This window comes from Acinonyx jubatus, chromosome D3 (assembly GCF_027475565.1).
Source record: "Acinonyx jubatus isolate Ajub_Pintada_27869175 chromosome D3, VMU_Ajub_asm_v1.0, whole genome shotgun sequence".
In the NCBI taxonomy this organism is placed as follows: Eukaryota; Metazoa; Chordata; class Mammalia; order Carnivora; family Felidae; genus Acinonyx; species Acinonyx jubatus.
Window position 1 is genome coordinate 14,075,138 of NC_069392.1, and position 22,851 is coordinate 14,097,988.

The 22,851-nt window shown below is 49.6% G+C and overlaps 1 protein-coding gene across 5 annotated transcripts in view; it reads right to left on the reverse strand.

The window, feature by feature from the left end:
• Positions 1-22,851, reverse strand: part of KSR2 (kinase suppressor of ras 2) — a 436,140-nt gene that overhangs the window by 116,408 nt on the left and 296,881 nt on the right. For all 5 annotated transcript variants that reach the window (XM_053205478.1, XM_053205476.1, XM_027043814.2 and 2 more), the window contains exons 6-7: positions 5,832-5,901; positions 2,540-2,623 (exon numbers count right to left, since the gene is read on the reverse strand). In XM_053205478.1, coding sequence (XP_053061453.1) covers positions 2,540-2,623; positions 5,832-5,901 — 154 coding nt within the window. The remainder of the gene's footprint in view (positions 1-2,539; positions 2,624-5,831; positions 5,902-22,851) is intronic.

Sequence of the window (22,851 nt, forward strand, 5' to 3'; positions counted from 1 at the left end):
CACTTCAGTCCCCCCGAAATCCACTTCTCTGTAGGTGCGTCTTTCCCTAAACCCCTTGACGACGGCGTCTGTGCGTTCCCCGTTTCTGTCCCCCGTCCAACCCTTCTGTCAGCCCATCAGTGTGTCCCAAATTTTGCCCATCTTCAAAACCACGCAAAAACTGCAGGATTTGGTTCATGGAAGAGTGAATCCAAACTTCAGCTGGTGACAGCAGTAAAAATAAAGCCAGCTCATAATTACGTACTAGAGATAGCTCTAAGCTCTGTTGTAGTTAACACAAGTTCAAAATGGTTGTCGTTACACAAGTGTCAAAAAAAACACCGGAAGCATGTCGGAACTTCATAGCAACTCCGGACTCTGCTTTCACTGCTCCGGCAGCTTTTCTGAGAGCTGAGCAAAGTGGTGAGATCGACGGTAAAATCCAAACGTGGCTGGGATGCTGCCTCTTATCTAGCCATCTCTGCGCAAGGTGGAGTGAGGAAGAACGTTCTCTGACGAAACACCGTGATCGAGGGCAAGAACATTCCACTGGCTCCTTCCAGTAGCTCTATTGAGGGCACCAGCGTCAACCCACTTTGCAGACCAGAAAACTGAGTCGCGACAGGACAACAAGCCTCTCGCTCAAGCTCATACAGAGAATGCAGCAGTTGAGCTGGGGCTCAAACTCAGGTCTGGCTGCTTCCAAAGCCTGTGCTTCTCCCCCAGGTATCCCCCCCCTACTGCCGCCACCCCTTCCCCAGAGGCCTCCCCCAACCCTTGGCAGGGTCTGAGTCTTTGTTCATTACTTCTGGAACAGAGAACAGGAGCAAAGGCCACCTCAGAGTTCTGCCTCTAGGGCTGAAAATTAAATGGCTCAGGAGGTGTTCAGCCTCACGGACTCCTGGCTGCGTCCCTGTCACCTAATTACCCGACTTCAAAGCCTCCACTCCGCAGGTGTGAGGATGTGAGGGGGGCTGCCGCTTCCCCTCAGAACACGGTGTGACTACGCATGGATGAGACAGCCCCCCCCCCCCCCGCCCCGAGCAGCTGGGGTATGGGACGCATCAGACAGCCTTCAAGTTGGACCCCACCGCCTGGCCTTGGAGTCAGAAAGCCCAGAGGCCACCATCCTGAGGGCTCACCTGAGAACCAGGGTCTAAGGAAGACCAAGGTGGGGACATGGGCCTCCAGATGGTAATAGTCTTCCCACCTCACCTTATGCCGCTGCTGCTGTCCCCTCCCCCCTCCCTCAAGGGACAGGATGTTGGGGGGCCTGAAGGAGCCCGAATGGGAGTTCCCAGCCTGGGCTGGACAAGGACAGAGGGACTCCTACATTCTCTGAAACTAAATGGCTCCTATAAAGCAGACGGAAAGATGCACTGAATATTACTGACAATTTTCTAGGGATTGGACCAGGGAGGTATTTCACACAGGCTTAGGGAGAGAGAGAGGGAGGCCAGGCAAAAAGGCACTTGTGACCTCTGACAGAGGACAGAGCTCAGAGGCTGGCACCGTGCTGTGTCCTTTCGTGATTTACTGAATGCTTACACCGGATCGGCCAGGTGTGACAATTATTCCTTTCGTGCAGATAAAGCGCGCGCGCGCGCGCGCACACACACACACACACACACACACACACACACACAGAGGCAGGAACAGAAAGGTGAGGTGAACTGCCCAAGGTCACACAGCAAGAGCATCACAGAGCCGGGATTTGAACCTATCTTACTCTGACTCCAGAGCCCATACTGGACATCAGCTTTATTCTGTCACCTCCCTGCCTTTTGCCAGCTGTGACCTGGAATGCGTGCGTGGAGTAGGGGAGGGTTGTGAGAGCTCGAGAGCGACATGATGCCACAGAAGGAAGGGGAGTTACGGGGTCGGGGCCGTGTGCCCGCAGGCAGGTGACTTCCCCTTGCGGAGACTCAGCGTTCACATCTGTAAAATGGGGAGCATCAGAACACGGCCCACCCCCCACCCCCCCCCCCCCGCCCCAACAACGCAGAGGAGAAAAAATAAAGAGGAAAAGGACTTCACAAACTCTAACTCAGGAACTGGGAAACTAACTACAGCTGAGAAGCCAAAGCCAGCCGGCCGCGCAGTTATGGAAATAAGGTTTTACTAGAACAAATACATTGGTCACACCCGTTTGTTTACATATTGTCTCCGGTTGCTTTTGAGCTACAAGGCCTGGCTGAGTGGCTGTAACAGAGACCCCTGGGCCCACCAAGTCTAAAATACTTACTATGCGGTCACCTAGAGAAAAAAACTGTGCCAACCCCTCATGTTAAATGCTGCGAATATGCAGAGTACCGCCGTGGCTCCACACACCCCGGTAAACATCTCCGGCACCATCCGTCAGCTCTGGTTTTCATTCACAATTGTGCTGCTTGACCCCTTGCCCAAAGGCAGAGGTTCACTTAGGACGCGGTTCTGAAACGTAGGGCAAGCGACTCTCCCGAAAGCTAGGAAACCAAGCTTCCGCAAGCTAGTTCAAAGGCTAGCGTGGCTCTAGCTGACGTCAGGCACCCTGAAAACACTTCCTGGTGCAGCCACTTACTTGCAATTTTTACACTTGAGGCCAAAAAGCATTCCTTTTCCACAGACTGTGCACGTCTGAGACATCCAGTACTTGGTGGAAAACCTGCGGAAAAGAGACAGAAAACGTTCAGGGCCAAGGTGACGGTGACTCCCGGCTGTCTCTAGGATGAACCACGTGAAGGGTGAGTGCACAGGCCCCGGGGTCCAGCCTGGCTTCTTCCGAGGAGCGTGACTTCATCAGGTTGTTTGGGCCGCTGGAGCCTCAGTCTCCCGCTCTGTAAAGTGGGGATGGTAAGCAGTACCAGCCTCACAGGTGCTGGGAGGACGAAACAGGTTATGCACGTCAAGGGGCTTCACAGCACCTGGCACGTAGTCAGTGCTCACTCGATTGGGCTGGGACTCTACTGTCCCCTGGACATTCATGACAATCCTGCATTCGTTCAACAGGTATTGCCCAGTGGTCTGCTGTACGCCAACTTCAGTTCTGGGACAGAGTGACGGGTGGGGGGCTAGAAGTGCCCTCAGAGGACCACAAGGCGAGGTGGAGCCTCCTGGGAGGCTGGCAGACCGGTGCCCCCTCCCTGCCAATCAAACCATCTGGGGAGCTTTGCTGGAGCCTCCCCCCTGCCCCGAAGAGCCGAGGCCTCAAACGTGAGTAGCAGAAGAGTCTCTAAAGTGAAAACTCTTTTCAGACCGTGGGCTCATCTTCTCTCCCCGCCCCCCGCCCCCCCCCCCCATCACTTGTTGCCAACAGAAGGCAGTTTGGACGCGCCTGATATACAGCTGCCAGCCAGGAACAGAGGTGCCTCCGATTAACTTCCAGGGGCTCCCGCGGCCGCTGGGGCGCTTTCTTCCCCCAAGAGATACCAGGCAGTGGCCGGGCTGCCCGAGAAAAGTATTGCAGGTTGCCGGGTCAGAGTTAATTTTCATTTTCAATTTTTGCCACTTTCAGCAGGAGTTGTAGCTAATCTCCGCTGCCTCCGAGTGTCAAAATGAAAATCAGAAGTGATTATGTAACTTGGTGCTTGAGAATTTTGAGGGCAAGGTTGCAGCCCTCTGCTGCACCGACTTGCTTGATTTGGGTCAGTCACTCTCCAAGCCGAATGAGGCGCAGCTCAAAGCCTCCATATGGAGGCAAATAGCAACATTCTGAACGGAGACTCTTGTGGCTAAGAAGACTCCCTCTCCAGTTCTGGACTGGGGGTTGGTTAAGCCTTTTTCTGCCCCTTCCACGGGGCCAGTGAGTTTGGCAGGGTCTACTTTATGGGATTTGGCAGCTCTTAGGAATGGTGACTGGGCTTGTGGTCCACCCCCCTGGCCAGCAGTGTGGGCATGGAGGGGAGGCGGCGTGAGCTTTGTAGCCGGGAGTTCTCTTTCCTTTCCAGTCCTCTCCCATCTCTGGGACCAGCTCTCTCTCTGAGCTCTGCCTGAGGTGACTCTGAGGACAGTGGATGGAATGGGATTTCAATTTCATTTCTTCACCAAGGCTGGGGTGAGTCTAGGTCTCCCGTCCTGGCATGGGGCCCGGGGTCACACTAAAGAGTAACAGGGCATCCCCAGTCCTGGCTCCACTAAGAAGACATTCCTGATGCCCAAGACCATCATCCTTCCTCTGAGAATCAGCATTGGAATATGAGGTACCACCAGATCTAAATTGCTAAAGCTGGGGGATGGGGCTGCGCCACCAGGGCAAGACGGAGCTAGGGGCAGGGTCAATCCAGGGAAGAAGCTTCGTCAGGGGTGTGGCCAATCCGGAGGTGGAGCTGATCAGGAGTGAAGCCAATCCAGAGGGGGAGCTGAGTCAGGGGTGAGGCCAATTCAGGGGTGGAGCTGAGCCAGGGGTGTGGCCAACCCAGCATAGAGCTGAACCAGAAGTGGTGTCAATCCAGGTGCGGAGCTGAGCAGGGGGCGTGGCCGGTCCAGGGGCGGGGCTGAGCCAGGGGCGTGACCGATCCAGGGGCGGAGCTGAGCCAGGGGTGGGACCGATCCAGGGGTAGAACTGAGCCCGGGGTATTGGGAAGCACACAAAAAAGGCCCTTCTTTTTGATGCCTTTCTCTGCGGCTCACGGCCCGACCACGGACGCGTCTATCACGTATTTCTCACTGCTTCTTCCATCGTTTTCTCATTTGGGTCTTAACAACTATTCTGTCAACATATTTCTTTGAAAACCTGTTGACAAGGTGCCATTCCGGGAGACAGTGTGCTCATTCCTACCTCGGGCCCACCCGCCCATGGCGATATGTCTGCCCCTGGTACCGCCCCCCCCCACCCCCCACCTTATAGCCCCAATGCCACACACTGTCATGGTCTGTTAAGCATCTAGTCCTCGACTGCACCGCGAGCTCCCCAAGGGCTCCCGACGCCTTGCTCAGTGCTGAAACCAAGGCATGTAAATTCTCTACAAATACTAGTGCAAAGAATCCATGAATGAGTGAACGGGTCCCTCGGCTAGTTCCCAGACGCCTCTGGGTACAGAGAAAGAAAACTCTGAGCAGCAGTGCCCAAAGAATACAGAGTGCCGAGGTCAATTAGCTTGTAGACCCATCCCTCAATCGTGCAGGGCCTCAGTTTCCCTATCTGTCAAATGGATATGATCACACTTGTGCTACTTACCCCAATGAGTTTGTGAAGAGACTGTGAGGGTAATTACATAAAACGTAGAAAGTTAAATCTGGAAAGTCAAAGAACTGCTTAGAAGGGATGTCTAGTAGATACAAGTGTCCTTCCTGACAGGACAGGTGTACCCCTGGTGAGGTTATTCCACGGACCCAACAGGGCTGGAGCTCTGGGCTGACCTACAGCTCACCAGAGAGTACCTCTGAGTTCAGAATTCAATCCTGTCTTCTGGGTGGGGAGACCCAAAATTAGGCTGTACAACATTTCTCTTGACAATGATACCGTTTACCGAGTGGTTATTATGAGCCCTTTGCTTAGCACTTTACATATATTATGTCATTGATCCTTATGACACCCTAAGGGTAGGCAGAATTATCTGATGAGAAAACCGAGCCTCAGAGAGGTTAAGTAACTTCCTTCTGGTTGCAAAGCTTTATTAGCCAGGATGCGAACACAGGACAGTCTGACTCCAAATCCCTGGTTTTTAACCATTATGTGCTGGTTTTATAAGGGCCAGGTTAATAAGAAGCCGACATCTCAGTCCCCAGGGGGCACACTGAGGTCTCGCTTGGCAGAGGAGAGAGAGGCATGATGACATAGGAACTGAAGCAAAATATCTGCCTGGCCTTCCCCCACTCTGGGGGCCAGATACCTACCGGAGGTGGGTACCGGTGCCCACAGGAATCCAGCCTACCTGTGCTTAATGGAGTTGCCGAGGTCTCTACGAGGGATCTGCGGGGACCAGCGCGGCACGGACAGTGTGTCTGCAGGGAGAGAAGAGAGGAGAAGAGCCTGTTACACAGAGGATCAGAGTGGGGCGGGCTCCGGACAAGCCCGAGAAGGAAGAGGGAGGCTCTCCAGCTTCAGGAAGGACAGTGACCTACCACCATCACTTGCTAAACCAAAGCCAAATGGAACACTGGTTTAACACGTGTCACCTTGACTTCAGCAAGGTCCCCTGGGCAGGGCAACCAGGGAATGCCTTGAAAGAAATCAGCTGTGGAAAGAATAAAAATGAGCTCTGCTTCCATTTACAGAGTGCTTAGATTGTGCCAGGCATGTGTTAAGTGACTCACAGGCTTTAGTTCGTTACGTCCTCAAAACCACCCCAAAGACAGGGGGTTGTTAGCATCCCCACCTTCCAGACAATGAAACCGAGGCTTGGAGAAAGGACGTCATTTGTGCAAGATCATACATGTTGGAGGCTGCACAGCAATGCGGGTCCAGATTTGAGGGACTCTAGATCATATGCCCTTGTGTGCAAAGTTCCGGTGCAGATTTCCAAATGCCAGGCATGCACGTCCCACTTTCCCAGTCTTGTCGTGTCCTGTCCAGCCACAAAATTATTTTATTACTATTTTAAGTTAGCTCTTTTTGTTTAAACACACTTATGTTAAAAGCACACTCTATATAGAAAACTAGTATCACTTGCTGTATATTGTCAGTAACTATTTAAAACATGTCCAAACATGTACCATCTAAATAAACTCATGTTAAAATAGGTAGATGGACTGATGAGGAGTGGATGGATGAGGGGGTGGATGGACAGATGGATGGATAGAGGGGTTGGTAAGTGAGTGGATGGATGAATGGTTGGATACGTGGGTGGATGGTCAGATGAGTGGGTAGATGGACAGATGGGTAGGTGGGTGGTTGGCTAAATGAATGGCTGGCTGGCTGGCTGAATATCTGGATAGCTGGGTGGATGAATGGTTGGACAGGCAGGTGGACAGACAGATGAGTGTGTAGATGGACAGGTGGGTAGATGGGTGGGTAGAATAGTCAGTGGGTGGGTGGGTGGATGGATGGATGGATGGATGGATGGATGGATGGATAGGTAGGTGGGTAGATGTATGTATGTATGTATGTATGTATGGATGGATGGATGGATGGATAGGTAGATGGATGGATGGATGGATGGATGGATGGATGGATGGATAGGTAGGTGGGTGGATGGATGGATGGATGGATGGATGAATGGATGGATGGATAGGTAGATGTATGTATGTATGTATGTATGTATGTATGTATGTATGTATAGGTAGGTGGGTGGATGGATGGATGGATGGATGGATGGATGGATAAATGAATGGATAGACAGGCTGATGGATGAATGGGAATGAGGAAGAAACAATAAATCATACAGACTTCAGACTGGGTGCTTGCCCTCATCTGGTCTTCCCTTTCATGCTTTAGGTGAAATCCCAGCAACCTCTATTATCCCCTCACCTCTGACTATGTTCTGAGACTTCTTTCGCAGATGCTGAGCACCAGCCCCCACCTTGACTCCATGACCTGGCTGCCCTGGCATCCCTCCTCCCAGACCTCAAAGGCCCCACGAAGGTGTGAAACGAAGCAGAAATGAAGCAATTCTGCCCATGGAATCTTTGCCAGCTAGGAAGATAGGGAATGACCGGCTGGCCCACACACCAGCTCTCATTTCTCAAGCCAGATAGATGGAGCCCATTTCTTATTTTCAGAGCTGCAAACACACACCTCATTTTTCACAGCGATTGCTATGGAGCAGTGTGCTCGCTGGGAGTCCGGCATGTCTGAACCGATCAGGGAGCATTTAACCCCAACCCACTCACTCCCCTCCTCTGTCTAATGACACTGCCCACAGTCCTCTGAAAGCTGTTCCCAGAAACCCCAATTCCACCCTTGTGAAACTGGGACCATTTCTAGGAGAGCTGATGATTTTCCAAGCCCAAAGGGCAGAGAAAACCCACGAGAGAGACAGCATGATATATCAATCAGCATCATCGCCAGTGGAATCTCCTCTAGTTGGGCTAACTATTAAATGTCACCAAGTCCGAGCCATTTGACCATTTGTTTCAATTTCTGAGGGAAACGAAAAAGACAAGAAAGAAAAATGAATTTTAAAAAAGAGCGAAAGAGAGCTTTCTTCCCATTGCTACCTCCTTTGGAGACTTCACTCTGATCTGGAAAGACAGACGCTCCTTGCTAACTCTCTAAAATGCGTTCTCCTGCACCGGGGCAGGTACAGATGGGACAGCTGTGCTGAAGAGAGAGTGGTAGTGCGCACAGATACCCAGCCTCCTCGTGGGGAGTCTAGAAAACTAGGGGTGCCAAATGGGCTTCATCTCATGGGACAGTGGTAGTGGCTGTCTAGAAAACCGTGTTAAGAAAGATCCTGAGGCCCAGTAGGAAAGAACACCACGATTGATTAGCAATGTCTGCCATGGGTGCAGAATAAGGGAGCACCAAGGAGTCTCTGTGCATCTGTCTCTCCCACAAGGACAGGCACCACACCTTCACCTCTGCATCACAGAGCCAAAGTAAATACTTCAGATGTGTTTGCTGAGTTCAAGAGTATTATAACGAAGTGCTGAGTTAGCTGATCGCTCAATATACATCAGGCATTATGCTGTGCAGTTTATCCCTGGAAACCATGCCCCTGTGCAGTCAGTGTTTGCGTTATTCCCTACAAGGAAGACACAAGGGCTCGGAGAAATGCAGTGACTTTGCTAAAGGTCGCACAGCTCAGTACCAGCAGAACCTCAAGGAGTAATTCTGTAATGGCTCCTAAGTCCTCCAAAGGCCCTACACCAGTGTCTTCCACCAAGGTGACTTCTGCCCCACCCAGGGGACAAGTGGCAATATCTGGAAATAATTCTGGCTGTCACACTGGGGTTGGGAGGTGCTATTGACATCCAGTGGATAGCAGCCAGGGATGCTGCCCAACATCCTGCAACGTACAAGCCAGTCCCTACACCAAAGAATCAACCATCCCCAAGTGTTGCAAATGCCAAGGTTGAGAATCCCTGATCTGGATGTCTTCCACAACTCTAGCCACCTCGCGCCCCCCCACCCCTGCCCCGAAAGAAACCAAAACGGTACTTCTGAGGCTCAAGTCTGCAGAGAACAAATCCTCTATTATAAGCACATCTCACTTTTAGATTCATATCCCAGTTAGGCTGTTATTCTCAATTATAGCACCTTCTCAAGAAGTAGAAGTAATTAAGTTTAGTTGTTTGGTTTCATTTCCCAGTATCTGATGGAAGGGGTGAATTCTGTCAATTACATTACGCAGCTACAGCATCATTAGTCTCAAGCAATAATAATCTCCGTGTGGTTTCGTCCGTGGGTGTGCAGATGTGAACTTTGAGATCCCCTCTTTCCTTTCTTCGTGTGGATTTCATTAAACTTGCCAACTCAAGCCTTAAAGCAAAGAGAAACTGTTTAAAGGGAAGGGGGGAGAAATCTATGAAAATCCAGGCCTTATCATAACAGAGAAGGCAAACAGCATTTACAGCAATTAAACTGATACAGAAACTTCTGTTTAACAATCAAAGCGCCTATTAAGATGTCTCCATAGCTGAACAAAGCTTCTTTTCTACTCTAATTTTCTGATAACAAGCCATGCAGACGTGGAGGCAGAATTGTGTGCGTTCCTGGTGCCTTCAGTCCCAGGGGTAGAATAATAGAAATGTCTTCTCAGATGTTTCCATTTCTAGCGTACAGAATGGGAGTATCGCAGGGAAGGAGGGTTCTTCTCTCCTACAAGTACCTGTCTATGCTCTCTCAGAAGTTCCTCCATACAGAAAGGGGATAAACCAGGAGCCCTAGTCTTTGAAACCCCCTCAGGAGCCAGACGGACATACAGAAGCCTCGACACAAGGAACAGACATTAATAAAGCACTCGCATTATGAAGAGCTTTAAAATGAGAAACTCGGGCTCTGACCTGGTGGGAAGGAACTCAGGCTAACAGAAGAGCCAGGTGTTCAAAAAACATCCATAAACATTTAACAGGTAGAGATCGAGCCCCACGTCGGGCTCTGTGCTGACAGTGCGGAGCCAGCTTGGGATTCTCTCTCCCCCTCTCTCTCTGCCTCTTCCCTGCTCGCACTCCCTCTCTCTCTCAAAATAAATACATTAAAAACTTTAAAAAGAAACAAAAAGAACTTAAAAACATTTAACAGGTAAAAACAGGTGATGATATAGCAAAGCAAGAGGAGGAGAAAAACATGCTGGAGACGAAGACGAAGAAGAAAAGAAATAAGAAAAATAAAAATAAGTATGCTATTTGTTGGGCATTATCATACGCCAAGCACTATTGTCAAATAATCCCTTGACATATATTATCTCATGTAATCCATCTACGATATATGACGCGCAAGAATGCAGCAGCTGTTATGATTAGCCTCATTTCACCAAGTAAATCAGGAAGCTATGCCATTTGCCCAAGGTCACATAGCAAATAAAGGCCAGGGCTGGGGTTTTTAATTCAGGTCACATAGCTTGGGTTCGATAAATGACAGCCAATTTCATCCCCATTTCATAGACGGGAACACTGAGGCTTAGAAGCAATAAGCAATTGTCTGTAACTAAGAAGTCACTGAGTTAGGATTTGAACCACAGACAGAACAAACTGGATGTTTCTAGTCCAGACTGCTCTCCAGATACACGGAATTCAACCCACCCTGTATGTCCATGCCTCCTCCCTCTGTCTGGAAAGAGCAAAGGAAATGGTGAACACTGACCCTTATAAGCTCAGGGAAGAGCTGCAGAGTCTTGGGAGGTGGTGTAACAGTATGTTGTTCATTTCAGCCGTCACTCCTGCAGTTTTTCAACAATATTTTGTTGAGTAGAATTATGCCCACATCCCTCCCCCAAGATGTCCTAATCCCTGGAACCCGTAAGTATGTCACCTAACAAGCAAAAGAGATTTTGCAGATTGATTAAATTAAAGCTTATCCAGGTGAGCCCAATGTAATCATAAGAGTCGTTATATATGGAAGGAGGAGGCAGGAGGGCCCAAGTTAGAGAAGGAGATGTGACAGTTGCTGTCTTTGGGGATAGAAAGGACAACAGCCAAGGAAGCTAGAAAAGGCAAGAGAACAGATTCTTCCCTAGAGCTTCCAGAAGGAGCCAGCCCTGCCGACACACCTCGACTTCAGCCCTGTGAGTCTGATTTTGGACGTCTAATCCCCAGAACTGTAAGGTAATAAACAGGTGTTGTTCGAAGCCACTGAGTTTCTGGAAATTTGTTACGGCAGCCATAGGAAACCAATACAGCATCTGAGCCTGGAGTCCAGAGGGGGAGTCAGATAGTGAGTAAATAAATAAAAGCCCAAGGTAATTTCAGACAGCGATGCATTTCATGAGGGAAGTAAAGCAGTGGGGGCTTTGGGATTTGCTTTAAAGCAAGGGGAAGGAACCCTGAAGTTCATTAGAACAGAGTCCGGATGCTGTGCTGGGGGGAAGGGGGGGGGGGGGGCGGGTCTCATGCATTTAAGAGCTCCCTCTGGTGGCCAAGGGGAGAATAGCCCAGTCCGGCTGGGACAAAAATAGGCACTCCCTCCAATTTCTCCTCCCCCCTCCTCCAACTCTCCACCCCACCGAGGCTCAAAACATCAGCCCTGACCCTTACAAGGCCATTTTTTTCCCCAGCCCAGGCCTTTCCCACTTGAGCTGTCGTGATCCCACTTGCAGCCCCCAATAAAAAAAAAATCCACATCGCAGAATAATCAGTCCACAGAGGAGTAATGCTCGGGCTTGGTATGAATCCCAAGTGGGGATATGGCTCTTGGAGCCATTTCTTCACTTAATCCAAACAATCCTATGAGGCTGTATTCCTAGTTTAGAAGTAAGGAAAATGAAAACTTCATTGTTCAAAGTCCCACAACCAGTATCTGGTGTACTTCAGGATTGAACTCAGTTTCCAAAAAAATTAAAGCCTTGCTATCCATCCCTGATAATGTGTCTCCTTCTGAGCCAAATGTAAAAATTGTTTAAGCGATGCAGTCCTAGAACTGGAAAAGACCACAAGAAGCTGTCTGTTGCAGCCTCTAAGCTCTCTACCCTTTCAGACGCAAGCTACACTATCCTTAAATGTTTCCATGGAGATAAAGACCTCTGGGCACAGAAAACTAGTAATAATCATGGCTAACATTTATTGAGCACCTACTGCATGGCAGGACTCAGATTAAGTGCTTTAGATGTATTATTTCATTTACTCGTCATAACTCCATTCTGGGTGGTACAGCTGGGGCTTGAGCAGGGGCACCAAATCCGAGAGCACATCCTCAGAAACCACCACAAATGAAATGGAAGCTCCAAGCTGCCTTTAAGCTTCCAGCCCAGGGACACGACAGACTGAGTGAGTTCTTAGCAACAGCACTGCGCTCAAATCAAGTCGCAAATTCTTTGAGCTCCAAGATACCAGCAACTAATAAAACTGAGGCAGTTCAACTTTTCTTGTGGGGTCACAGGCCAGTCGCCGGCTAAAATCCTCCTGATTTATCCAAGGGGCCAACCAATCCTTGGCTAAAGCTGCTCATGTTATTATTCACATAGGAGGGAACAACTCTATTTGCTTTAATATACAATTCAAATATACGAGATCTAAAAGTTTGTTGTTGTTTTTTTTAAATTATGTGCTGTCTCTAAAGGTTACAGTTCCATGGTGTTTCGAGGCCAAGTTGAGTTAATTTGTGTATTTGGGCATTATTTTCTCCCTGAGACAGCTACAACCCATTTCCTAAGGTCCAAATTTCATTGCTTAGGGCCCTTGATAGCTACAGAGGCATCCAGGGAACCACCTGGTGCTGGTCAGTATATACATAAGACTGCCTGGGTGCCTTGTCGCAGGGGAAGAAACAAGACAGAGGGGGCTGACATTGGTAAGAGATGGGAGGGATGAGCAAGGAGAGTGCTATTTGTTCCTGATGGAAGAGACCATTCAGGGGAGAGTCAGGGATTCCCATGGCATTGACTCAAAACAAAGAGCAATGGCAAAGCTACCTGTTTAGAACTAATAAGAGGACTGGGATGGAATGGAGGCATCAGGGTCAAATCAATTCACATGTATTTGGGGTTTAAACTAGGGACAAGGCCCTGAACGTGGGCTTCCCAAGGAGACAGAGTGGCATACTTCATTTCCGAATGGAAAGGGCCTCTAGGTCATCAAGTTGCCCCATGGAGAGTGGGCAAGGGTTCACTGCAGAGGTCCGGTCTGCCAACTACTAGCTAGGAGATTTGGGGCACTTCGACCTCTAGGTCTCAGTTTTGTCTCGTGGGGAAAAGGAGTCATAATATCTCCCTCCCAGGCTTGTTAGGAGGACGAATGGGGTAATGTAGTTGGAAAAGGCCTGAGCTGAGTGCCTGACACATTATGGTTATTATTGTTTTTGTCATTGTCATCATCGCTCTGCCTCAAGGATTTATGCACCAGTTAGAACATGACAAAGCTATCCAAGGACCATGACTGAGTGCCTGGCTTGGCAAACTGTGACCCTCAGGCCAAAACCAGCCCATCACCTGCTCTTGTACACAAAGCTTGATTGGCATACAGCCTCACCCACTCATCTAATACATCGTCTGTGACTGCTTCCTCGCTACGACAGCAGAGTTAAGTCGCTGTGACAGAGATGGTATGGCCCACAAAGCCGAAAATAATCATTACCTGGCCCTTTACAGAAAAAGTGTGTCAACCCCTTTTTTAGGGCTGTGCAACTCATTTCCTTAGCTGATTAGCAGAGAGATTTTCCCCCCCTTTTTCCCTTCTAGTCTTATTGAGGTATACCTGACAAGTAAAGTGGTGAGATATCCAAAGTATATAATGTGATTATTTGATATCCATATCCATTGTGGAGGGTTCCCTCACCCCCCACTCCGAAGTCAGAAGACCTGGATTGTAGACACACGTCTGCCACTTACATGGTGTGGATCCTTGGACAAATGACCTGCATTCTCCAGGCCAAAATGTGCATGGCCACTTGGTGTCGTCCCTCTGCTCACCTGATCCCAGCATCCTGTGGGTTGTTTCATTTTACAGAAGAGCGGAGCAAGGCACAGGAGGACCAGTAAGCAGTCCAGCTAAGAATCTAACCCATTCGGGTCTCACCCTGAGCCTGTGTTCTTCCTGGCCCTCCCTGTCTCCTGGTAGAATAATCCATGAGGAGGCAATGTCTCTGATTACCTGCCACTGCTGAAATCCATGTCAGCTCTTGAAAGCAGAGGGGAAGGAAAATTAACTCTCTCCTCTCACTGCTTCGGACTGGGCTAATTAATCAGATTACCCAGCTGTCACTTCATCAACACAGAGAGAAGACCATGAGGATCCATAAGTTATAATTGGAGGCATGGTGGTGCCAGTCTTGGCCAAAGGGAGGAGACAGAGAAAGTGCCTTCTTGAGAGGGTCTCCAGGTAGAAGTCGACCTTGGCAGGACAGATGAGCAGTCAGGGCACCGAGCAAATGGTAGCACAGCGGACAGAGGGCTCATATGCGGGGCAAGAGGCAGGAAAGTGCAGACACAGGGTGACAGGGGCAGACAGGGAATCACAAAGTTCTCCACACCCATTCCTCCTGGCCCCAGGTTACAGATTTTTTTTTTTTTTAAATATTGAAGCCAAACCAGAAGCACCTTCAAGATCCAGTGGACCCACTAAAATCATTCTCCCCCTTTGAAGAAGCCATTGCCACCTTGTATCTGAGTCCTGGCAGGTCCCTGCTGAGCGGGGATCCCCTGAATTCCCCACAAGTTGACGGTGATGCCCTCACTCCCTCTCCCGGGGAGCAACATGAATCCCGGAGTCATCACCTGTGATTTATTCCAGCCCCTCAGGTGGCCTCAATTAAATTTCACTGCCGGTAAAGGAAGAGAGAATGGCTGAGGCATTTAATTACATTTTATAATGTGCTCACTGCTGAATTTATTAAAGTGTATCAGGGATTTTTAACCTCGTAACCAAACAATGGGAGACCCCGTGCCACACGAGTAATTATCTTCCTTGTGGGGATGATGGATGGAGAACCCAAGATGTTAAAAGTAGGACGGGGATGCATGCGGGGTGGAGGAGGGGCAGGGGCTCGTGGGGGGCAGGACAGGGAAAGTGAGGCAATGGGGCTCTAATTCCGTGAGCTACCACCCCACAGATTGGAGTGGGGGGGGGGTGGCATTAATGATCAATCTTCCCTCAACTCTAAAAAGATGTATTGGGAAAGCTTTCTTCTTCCAGTATCCCTACCCGAAACTCTCCCCTCGAATTTCCCCTTGATATAATTTTACTGCTATGGTGTGGAAAGAGGCAGAGGGGGATCATCCTGAAATGTCAAAAGCAGCTTATAGAAAAAGGTAATAAAATTAAAATACAAAAAGGGAATAAAATCTTATCTAGAAATCCAGAAGAGTCTCATTAGGATAATGGATCCACCTTGGTTTATTTGGGAAATAAATTTTCAATAAGGAAATGCATGCGGTGGGAGTTTGGTGGGTGCTGGGGGGGGGGGGTGTGTGTGGGTTCCTTAAATATGATCCTGAGAGTAGGCTTGGGGTATCCACAATCACTGCCTCAAGGACCTTTGTCATAGGTCATATCTACCACTCAAGTGACAGAGAAAGGCCCGATGGAGAGGAAGAATCTGCTGATCGTGGCCAAGGGGACAAAAATGCCCCATGCACCTGGAAGGCAGCAGAAGGTGAGGGCCCGTTGTGGGCTCCAAATTGCCCTTAGCCCCATGGCTGTCCCCAGCCCCCGCCCCAGCCCTCCCCCAGTCACATTCACACCACGGATCAGCTCTGTACCTCCCACCTTTAAAGATGCTGTTCTCTCGTCCCAGAACATGCTTCTCCTCCCCACTCCTCTTAGCCAGACTCATGCCAACTCCCCGTCCAAGATCCAGCTCAGGCATGGCTTCTCCAGGAAGCCCTCCCTGAATGCACAGGTGGGCAACGTCCCTGCCGTGACCCTCTCGGAGCATCCCGTGCTCACCCCTCCAGGCCAGCTGCCTCATCACATGGAGAGCCCTGCTTACGAATCTGTCCTCCCCACAGCCCTTGACCATGGGAGTGGGAGCCACCAATGATTCATGTTTATGTGTCCAGGGTCTCTTTCATGCCCTCCTGCCTCGTTAACTAGCACAATGGTAGGCACAGAGTGGCACTTCCACAAATATTTATTAAATAAAAGAACGAATGAATGACCAACCTGCCCTGTGAGTTAAGTACCAATGACCTCATTTTGCAAACAGGAAAACTGAGGCTGGGGGTCACCTAAGGAAAAATGTTCTTCTAGCAGCTGAACCTAGATCTCCTTAACTGCGGAGCCCCACTTGGGAGCCTCATGGTCTCTCTTCAGACAATCGGGAAGAGAGACCACTAGCAAAGTTGGTAAGGGGTCTTCTTCTGTACCCTTCCTGGGAGAGAAGCCCCCAGCATGAGGACAGACAGCCTGGAGACCCGGAGAAGCTTAGGGGCCCGGCTAGCAATCCAAACCCAGCTCGGACCACACAGATACAGGACCTGTCTCCTTGACCTGAAGGAAAATGCTAATTGGAAGAGGCTGGCTTACTGTGCCCGGCTCAGGCTTAAATGAGAAGTAGAAACAAAACAAGAGTTGACAGACAGAGGCCCCCACGCTGCCATCACCACAAATGTCCCTGTGAAGGGAGAAAAACAGCCAGCCCTGTGCTCCATCAATTTCAATTGTAAATGGTCTCACGTTGAAATAAACCAACAGAAACGGCAGATCAGTGACAGGCGTGGGGCGGGGAGAAGCGGGGGACATGCAGATCACAGGCTGGAATCTACAAGTTGGGCTTAACATCCGGACCCAGACACGGATGACAGGACACGTTTGTGGACCGCAGTGCAGGCAACCCCGGGGCCCAAACCCCCTCTTTCTGCCTTCGAGGCAGAGGGACAAAATGGAATGAAATTTACAGGGGCAGACCTGATTCGAATTCCTAATTCTGCCCTTATGATTCTTTGTCTTCCCCTCTTCGGACTTCCTCCTCTGAAAAATGGGAGTGATAAAACCCATCCTGTAGAGTTTCCCTAAGGGCCACCCATGGATACGAAGCAAGTGCCTGGCACACAGTAGGTGTGCAATAAAAGGTGGCTTTCCCCTTGAGCAACCCAGGTGCCTGTTTGCAGCTTTGCTTAGCAGCTCTTTCCCTTGGCCTGAGAAGACAAAACCCGGGGACAAGACTCTTTAGGGAACGAGGCCATGACTCTGCGGAGAACAGCGATGAGTTATGGGGAGGGCAGAACTGTCTAGGTCCCTCTGGCCATTTATTCCTTTCCTCTCGTCCTGTTCTCCAAGCGTGTCCATAGCCCTTGCGTGCCCGAGTGTGATGGATGGGTCTTAAGTTCCTCGCACACTACATCATCAATTACTTACATATTTATTGCCTTGAACTGAGTTTATGGATCTTAAATCAGAGCCATTCTGAGTTGCTTGAGCTGAAGTTCTCCCCCAGTGGAAATGTGATGTTTTTTAATTATGCAGTCGCCCGGTAGTTAATGTTCAGTGGAAGTTAATTGTCCATAGAACAAAGGGCCGCTGAGAAGTTCCCCACACAGAGCCATTTCATGGAATTTACTGCCTGAGTGGGCTCAGCAGGGACAGACCAGGCGAGCTTGCTGCGAAAGACCCCAGTCCGGCCTCAAGAAACCCAAAACACCAGGCATCTTTGGTCTCAACTCCAGGCAACAGACAGCCTCCCTCTCTCAGTCCCCTGACGCTCAAAGCACCATTCAGAGTCGTGTCACACTGTGGTTGGCAGACTATGGGGGAGCCAGCCCCGTAACAGATCACATTCCAAGGTCAAGATGGGTACCCACTGTCCAAAGCATCCCTAGATGGGACTGAAATGCCAGAGACGTGACAGGTCCTGGTCCGGATGTGGCAGTTGTGAGAGAGGGGGCTGTGGTTTACCAATGAGAAGTGCTGTCAGTAGAGGGGGTAGAGAGAACTTGAAGGTAAGGAAAGAAGCTGGACCTCGGAGAGTGAAACTAGCCTAACTCCTAACGGATCGAAGGACCTAGAAACAACACTAACTGTGGTTCTCAACAGTGGGTGATGTTGCCTCCAGGGGACATTTGGCAAAATCCGGAGACATTGTGGGCGGTAACTTCTCAGGGGGGATCTAATGGGTGGGTGCCAGGGATGCTGTAAAACGTCCTGCCATGTACAGGATAGCCCCCACCACAAGAATTATCCAGCCGCAAATGGCAATCATTTTGCAGTTGAGAATCCCTGACCAAAGAGTTAGAAGGAACCCAGATCCAGAGCCTGATACAAATGGAGTAAATATATGGACAGACTGAAGGAGGGTCTACTCCTTTCAGTGTACTATGAAAGGACCAGCAAAGGGAGTCGCAGGGGTTGGCTTGACCCTCCCAGCCCATCTGGGAGACGGGGGTCTTGCACTGGAGTCGTTCCTTCTAGTAACAGCAGCCTGGTTTTCCAGTGGGAAACTCCCTTTCTGGCGTCTCAGGGCAGGGCAGGCTGAATGTCCCTTCCGTTCCTGGGAGAGTGTGCATTTACTTAATCCAAGCGCGTGGTAAATCTAAAGCACTGCGATTGGTTCAGGGGTCAGTATGTGACCCAAAATGGGCCAATCAGAGACCGTGAAATGCCCTGGGGGGGTTTCCCAGCTCCTCCCCCCCCCACCCCACCTTTTTCTGTTAAGACACGCTCTATTGTCCGCAGTAGCTAAGCTGGTGGGTTGCACACCTGAGGTCCAGGGGCCACCTATGGGAAGGGCTCCCTGAGAGGGAGGCCAACACACTTAAAAAGCAGAGTAGAAAGATGGCGAGAAACCAAAGCCCCTGTCATCTGAGCCCCGGGAGCTACTCCAGTCATTATCAGATCCTCATTTTTCAATATTTAAAGTTGTTTCACTTACAAGCAGGAGAATGTTGACCTCATGCAAGGTCATGAAGGCAGATGGAACTAGCAGATTTTTGATATCTACAGTCCCCAAGGCAACCCGATCATGAGATGGCTAATCATCGTTAACAGTGGTGGTACCCACCATTTATGGGCCATGTACTGGGCAAGAGTACCAAACACTTTGCAGGTATTGTCCCGCTTTTTCCGCACAGTAGTCCTACGACATCTTCGTTATCGTCATCTCAAAAAGGGAAGCAGTTCAGAGAGGCTGAGCAACCTGCTTTAGGTCACATAGCTAGCAAGTGTTGAACCCAGGATCTAAACTTGGGTCCCTTTGCCTGAACTCTCAGTTGGCCCACCCAGAGACAGCCGGCAGTCCCAGCCTGAGGCCTTCAGATATTCCCTACAACAAACTTCCCTTCTCCCTGTTCCATGCTCCCCAGGGAGCCTCCTGAAGAAAAGCTGGTGTTCAGGAAGGGTGGGCTACAGACGAAATGGGACAATCACCGGGTCCTTGGGAAATGCAGTACCCATGATAGCAAGTTCTCACTGTACATTAATAAACAGACATTCCAGCTTCATACATCAGTCTCCAAAGTCGGGTTCATGTGAATCGGACTCTAAGAGAATCTGTCTTCTGAACGGGCAGAGCAAGACCCACATGTCTGGATGCTGATGAATCCCCTGTAGCGGTTTCTCAAACTTGAGTATTCACGGCAGCATTATTTAGAAGAGCCCCAAAGTAGAAATGACCCAAATGTCCATCAGTTGATGAATGGAGAAACAAAATGTAGCATGTCCCTGCAATGGAATATTATTTGGCCAAAAAAAAAGAATGAAGTACCAATTCATGCTGCAACACGGATGAGTCCTGAAATCATTGTGTTAAGTGAAAGAAGCCAGACACAAAAGGCCACTCCTGTAGGATTCCATTTAGATGAGATGTCCAGAATAGGTAAATCCATAAGAGACAGAAAGTAGATTAGTGGTTGCCAGGGGCTTGAGGGAGGGACAATAGGCAGTGACAGCCCATAGGTGTGGGTTTTCTTTTTAGGGGAGTGATAAAAACATTCTGGAGTTAGACAGGGGGGGATGGCTGCACAACACTGTGAATATACTAAAAACCAGTGAATTGTTTTAAAAGGGTTTAAAATTCTTTAAAAGGGTGAGTTTTACAGTATACGAACAAGCTCCAGGGACTCTGATGCCTGCTGGAGCTTTTTAAAAATAACAGCTTTATTTTTAAAACTTGAAGCGTGTATCAGATTCACCTAGAGTTTGTGAAAATACAGATTTCTGGGCTCTCTGCTGCCGGGGAGTCAGATTCAGTGAAACCTGAGGATCTGCATTTTAACAAGTTCCCAGGTGATGCAAGGCTGTAGGACCAGGCCCCCTGCTCTGGGGACCACAAGGGGGTGTGTGCCTCCTCTGGATTAGAGATGCCACATGTCCCGCTCCACATCAGAGATGTCAACAATACACAAGAGGAAGAGAGTCACTGAATGTGACCCCCAAACATCTTAGGGCTCTTGACCACAGTGCCAACTATTTATCAAGGATGTGGGCTGACTGGTGAGCAGGGGGTTGGGACAGGCTGCCTACACCTGTCACTGCTGCAGGCATCGTGCGCGGTCAGTCAGGCACCCGCATGTTCTACCAGCCAAATGGCTCTCCGTCTTCCCAAAGTTTCCCCAAGTTCTCAGAGAAGCCACCGCGCCCAGGTGAGTGACGCAGCCCAGTGATTAAGGACAGAAAGGCCAATCTTGGCCAATCACCGAAGAATGAGCCTGAACCGGTGAAGGTGCTCAGGGCCAACGCTCAAAGTCGGTCTAACTGCAAATCTCAAAGAGGAAAACAGAAATTCAAAAGGCGGCCCCCCATCACCGGTTCTCAAGCTCAGCAAACCAAATCCAAAGGTGCAATCTTCTCAGGCTTTTCAAAAGCCACGTGATTGATAGTCAGTGCGGAAGGGACGAGGTGCTGAAAACTCTGAGCCTGATGGGTGGGTGGGGATGCAATCAGATGCATTTTCAGAGCCTCTTCCCTCCGACACCTGCCCTCATTCTCCACGGAGCCGGGCTCCAAACGCACCCCTGGACCACACCCTCATCTCCTCTACCTGGTGCTCCTATTCTTGCGGGAAGGAACACAGCCTCATGATGGATGTGTTCAATGTGATCATCCTCGCTTATGCACCAAACAAAAGCAAGATTGATGAACTCCGGGGAAGCACATTCACTGGCCTGATCTACGCCTTTTACCTTGGAGCAGGCAGCACAGCCTCCAAGCGCATGTCAACATCTTTGGCATTTGTGTCAATAGGACCTTGATTCTCTAAAGGCTGAAAGGGGTTTTCATGGGTGAGCGCTCCGAGCCAGCTCAGGGTTTTTAGAGTCCCCGCTCAAAGCCTCCAGGTGACTTCTTTTGCATCTGTTGGGCTCTTTTCATCTCTAGATACCACCCTCCGGTGAGGGCAGGGGAAAAAAGACTTTCTCCACCTGCGTAAGGAAGAAATGGGATGTTAAAGGCATGGGGGTTGCGGGGAGGGGCACGCACGGGAAAGAGCAAGGTTCTGCTTCCCGAGTTCCCATCTCCGCTTTGCCCCTGGCCAGTCTCTTACCCTCTCTGAGATCGTTCCCTTATTTACTTCCAATATGAGAATTTAAACAGCAGCCCTGCAAGGTGGGCTGTCAGAGTTAATAAAAGCTCCTGAGTCCGTTGTGCTGTGCCTGGTTACCATCCTGGCTCGGCTACATGTCAGCTGTAAAACTTTGGGCAAATTCTTGCTGTGTCTCTTTGTGCCTCACCGGTTCCTCAGAGGCTTAACCAAGCACTTAGAATGATGCTTAGCACTTAGAAGGTGCTTAATTAATATTTAATTTAGTACTTAATTAATATCCCTCTCCGCTTATTCCATTCAGCCTCAGAGTACAGCAGATAAGGCATGAATAGTCTGTGCTCATTATTTGGAATCAAAAGTCTTGGGGGTGTCTAACTGTACTGGGTTGAGGTGCCCCCCCTCCCCGCCCCAGCAAGTAAATGTGTGTCCACCCAGAACACAGAGATACACAGAAGAAGCGGGACATGGTATCACAGGCACGGAGAACGCCTGGAAGGACAGGCAGAGATTGAAGTGGTGTTATCTACAAACCAGGGAATGCCACAGAGGGCTGTCAAGCACCAAAAGCTATAGGAAGAGTCAAGGAAGGATCCTGCTCCAGACGCATCAGAGAGAGGGCACCGCCTTGCCGGTAACCTGACTTCAGACCTTTAGCCTCGGAACCAGAATAAATAAATGTCTTTTGTTTTCAGCGCCCCAGTTTGTGGCACTTTGTTGCAGCAGCCTCGGGAAACCGCAACACCTAATACCAAGGGAAGCCCGTTTGTGCATCCCTGTACCTCCAGGCCCACGGGAGCCCGCTGACCACGCCCACCGGCCACGCCCACCTCTCGATTCTTACATCTACTTCAGCCACCTGGTTGAGAGGGACCTAGAGCAGCGGTCAGCAAACTTGGTCAGTAAAGCACCAGAAAGAAATATTTCAGACTTTGTAGGCCGTTCAGTCTCTGTTGCAACTACTTAACTCTACCGCTGTGGTGCAGAAGCATCCACGGACCATACGCCTGGCCGTTTTCCCATAAAACTGTTTATGGACGCTAAAATTAATTTCATATAATGTTCACATGTCATTAAATATTATTATTCTTTTGATTTTTACACGTATTTAAAAGTGTAAAACTACATTCTTAGCTTTTCAGCCATGCAAACACAGGCAGGGGGCCGGACTTTGTTTTTCAATGGAGGTGAAATTCACGTTAACAGAAAATGATTTTATTATATGTGCTGCCGAAGCGAGCACAACAGAAAATGATTTTAATGTGTACGGTTCAGCGGCATTTAGTATCTCGACAGTGTTGTGCAAACGCCACGCTCTGTCTATGTCCAAACAGTAATCAGAACCCCCAAAGGAGACTGGTCAAGCAGCCGCTCCCCATTTTCTTCCCCAGCCCCTGGCAACCACCAATCTGCTTTCTGTCTCTACCGATTCACATTTTCAGGACACTTCA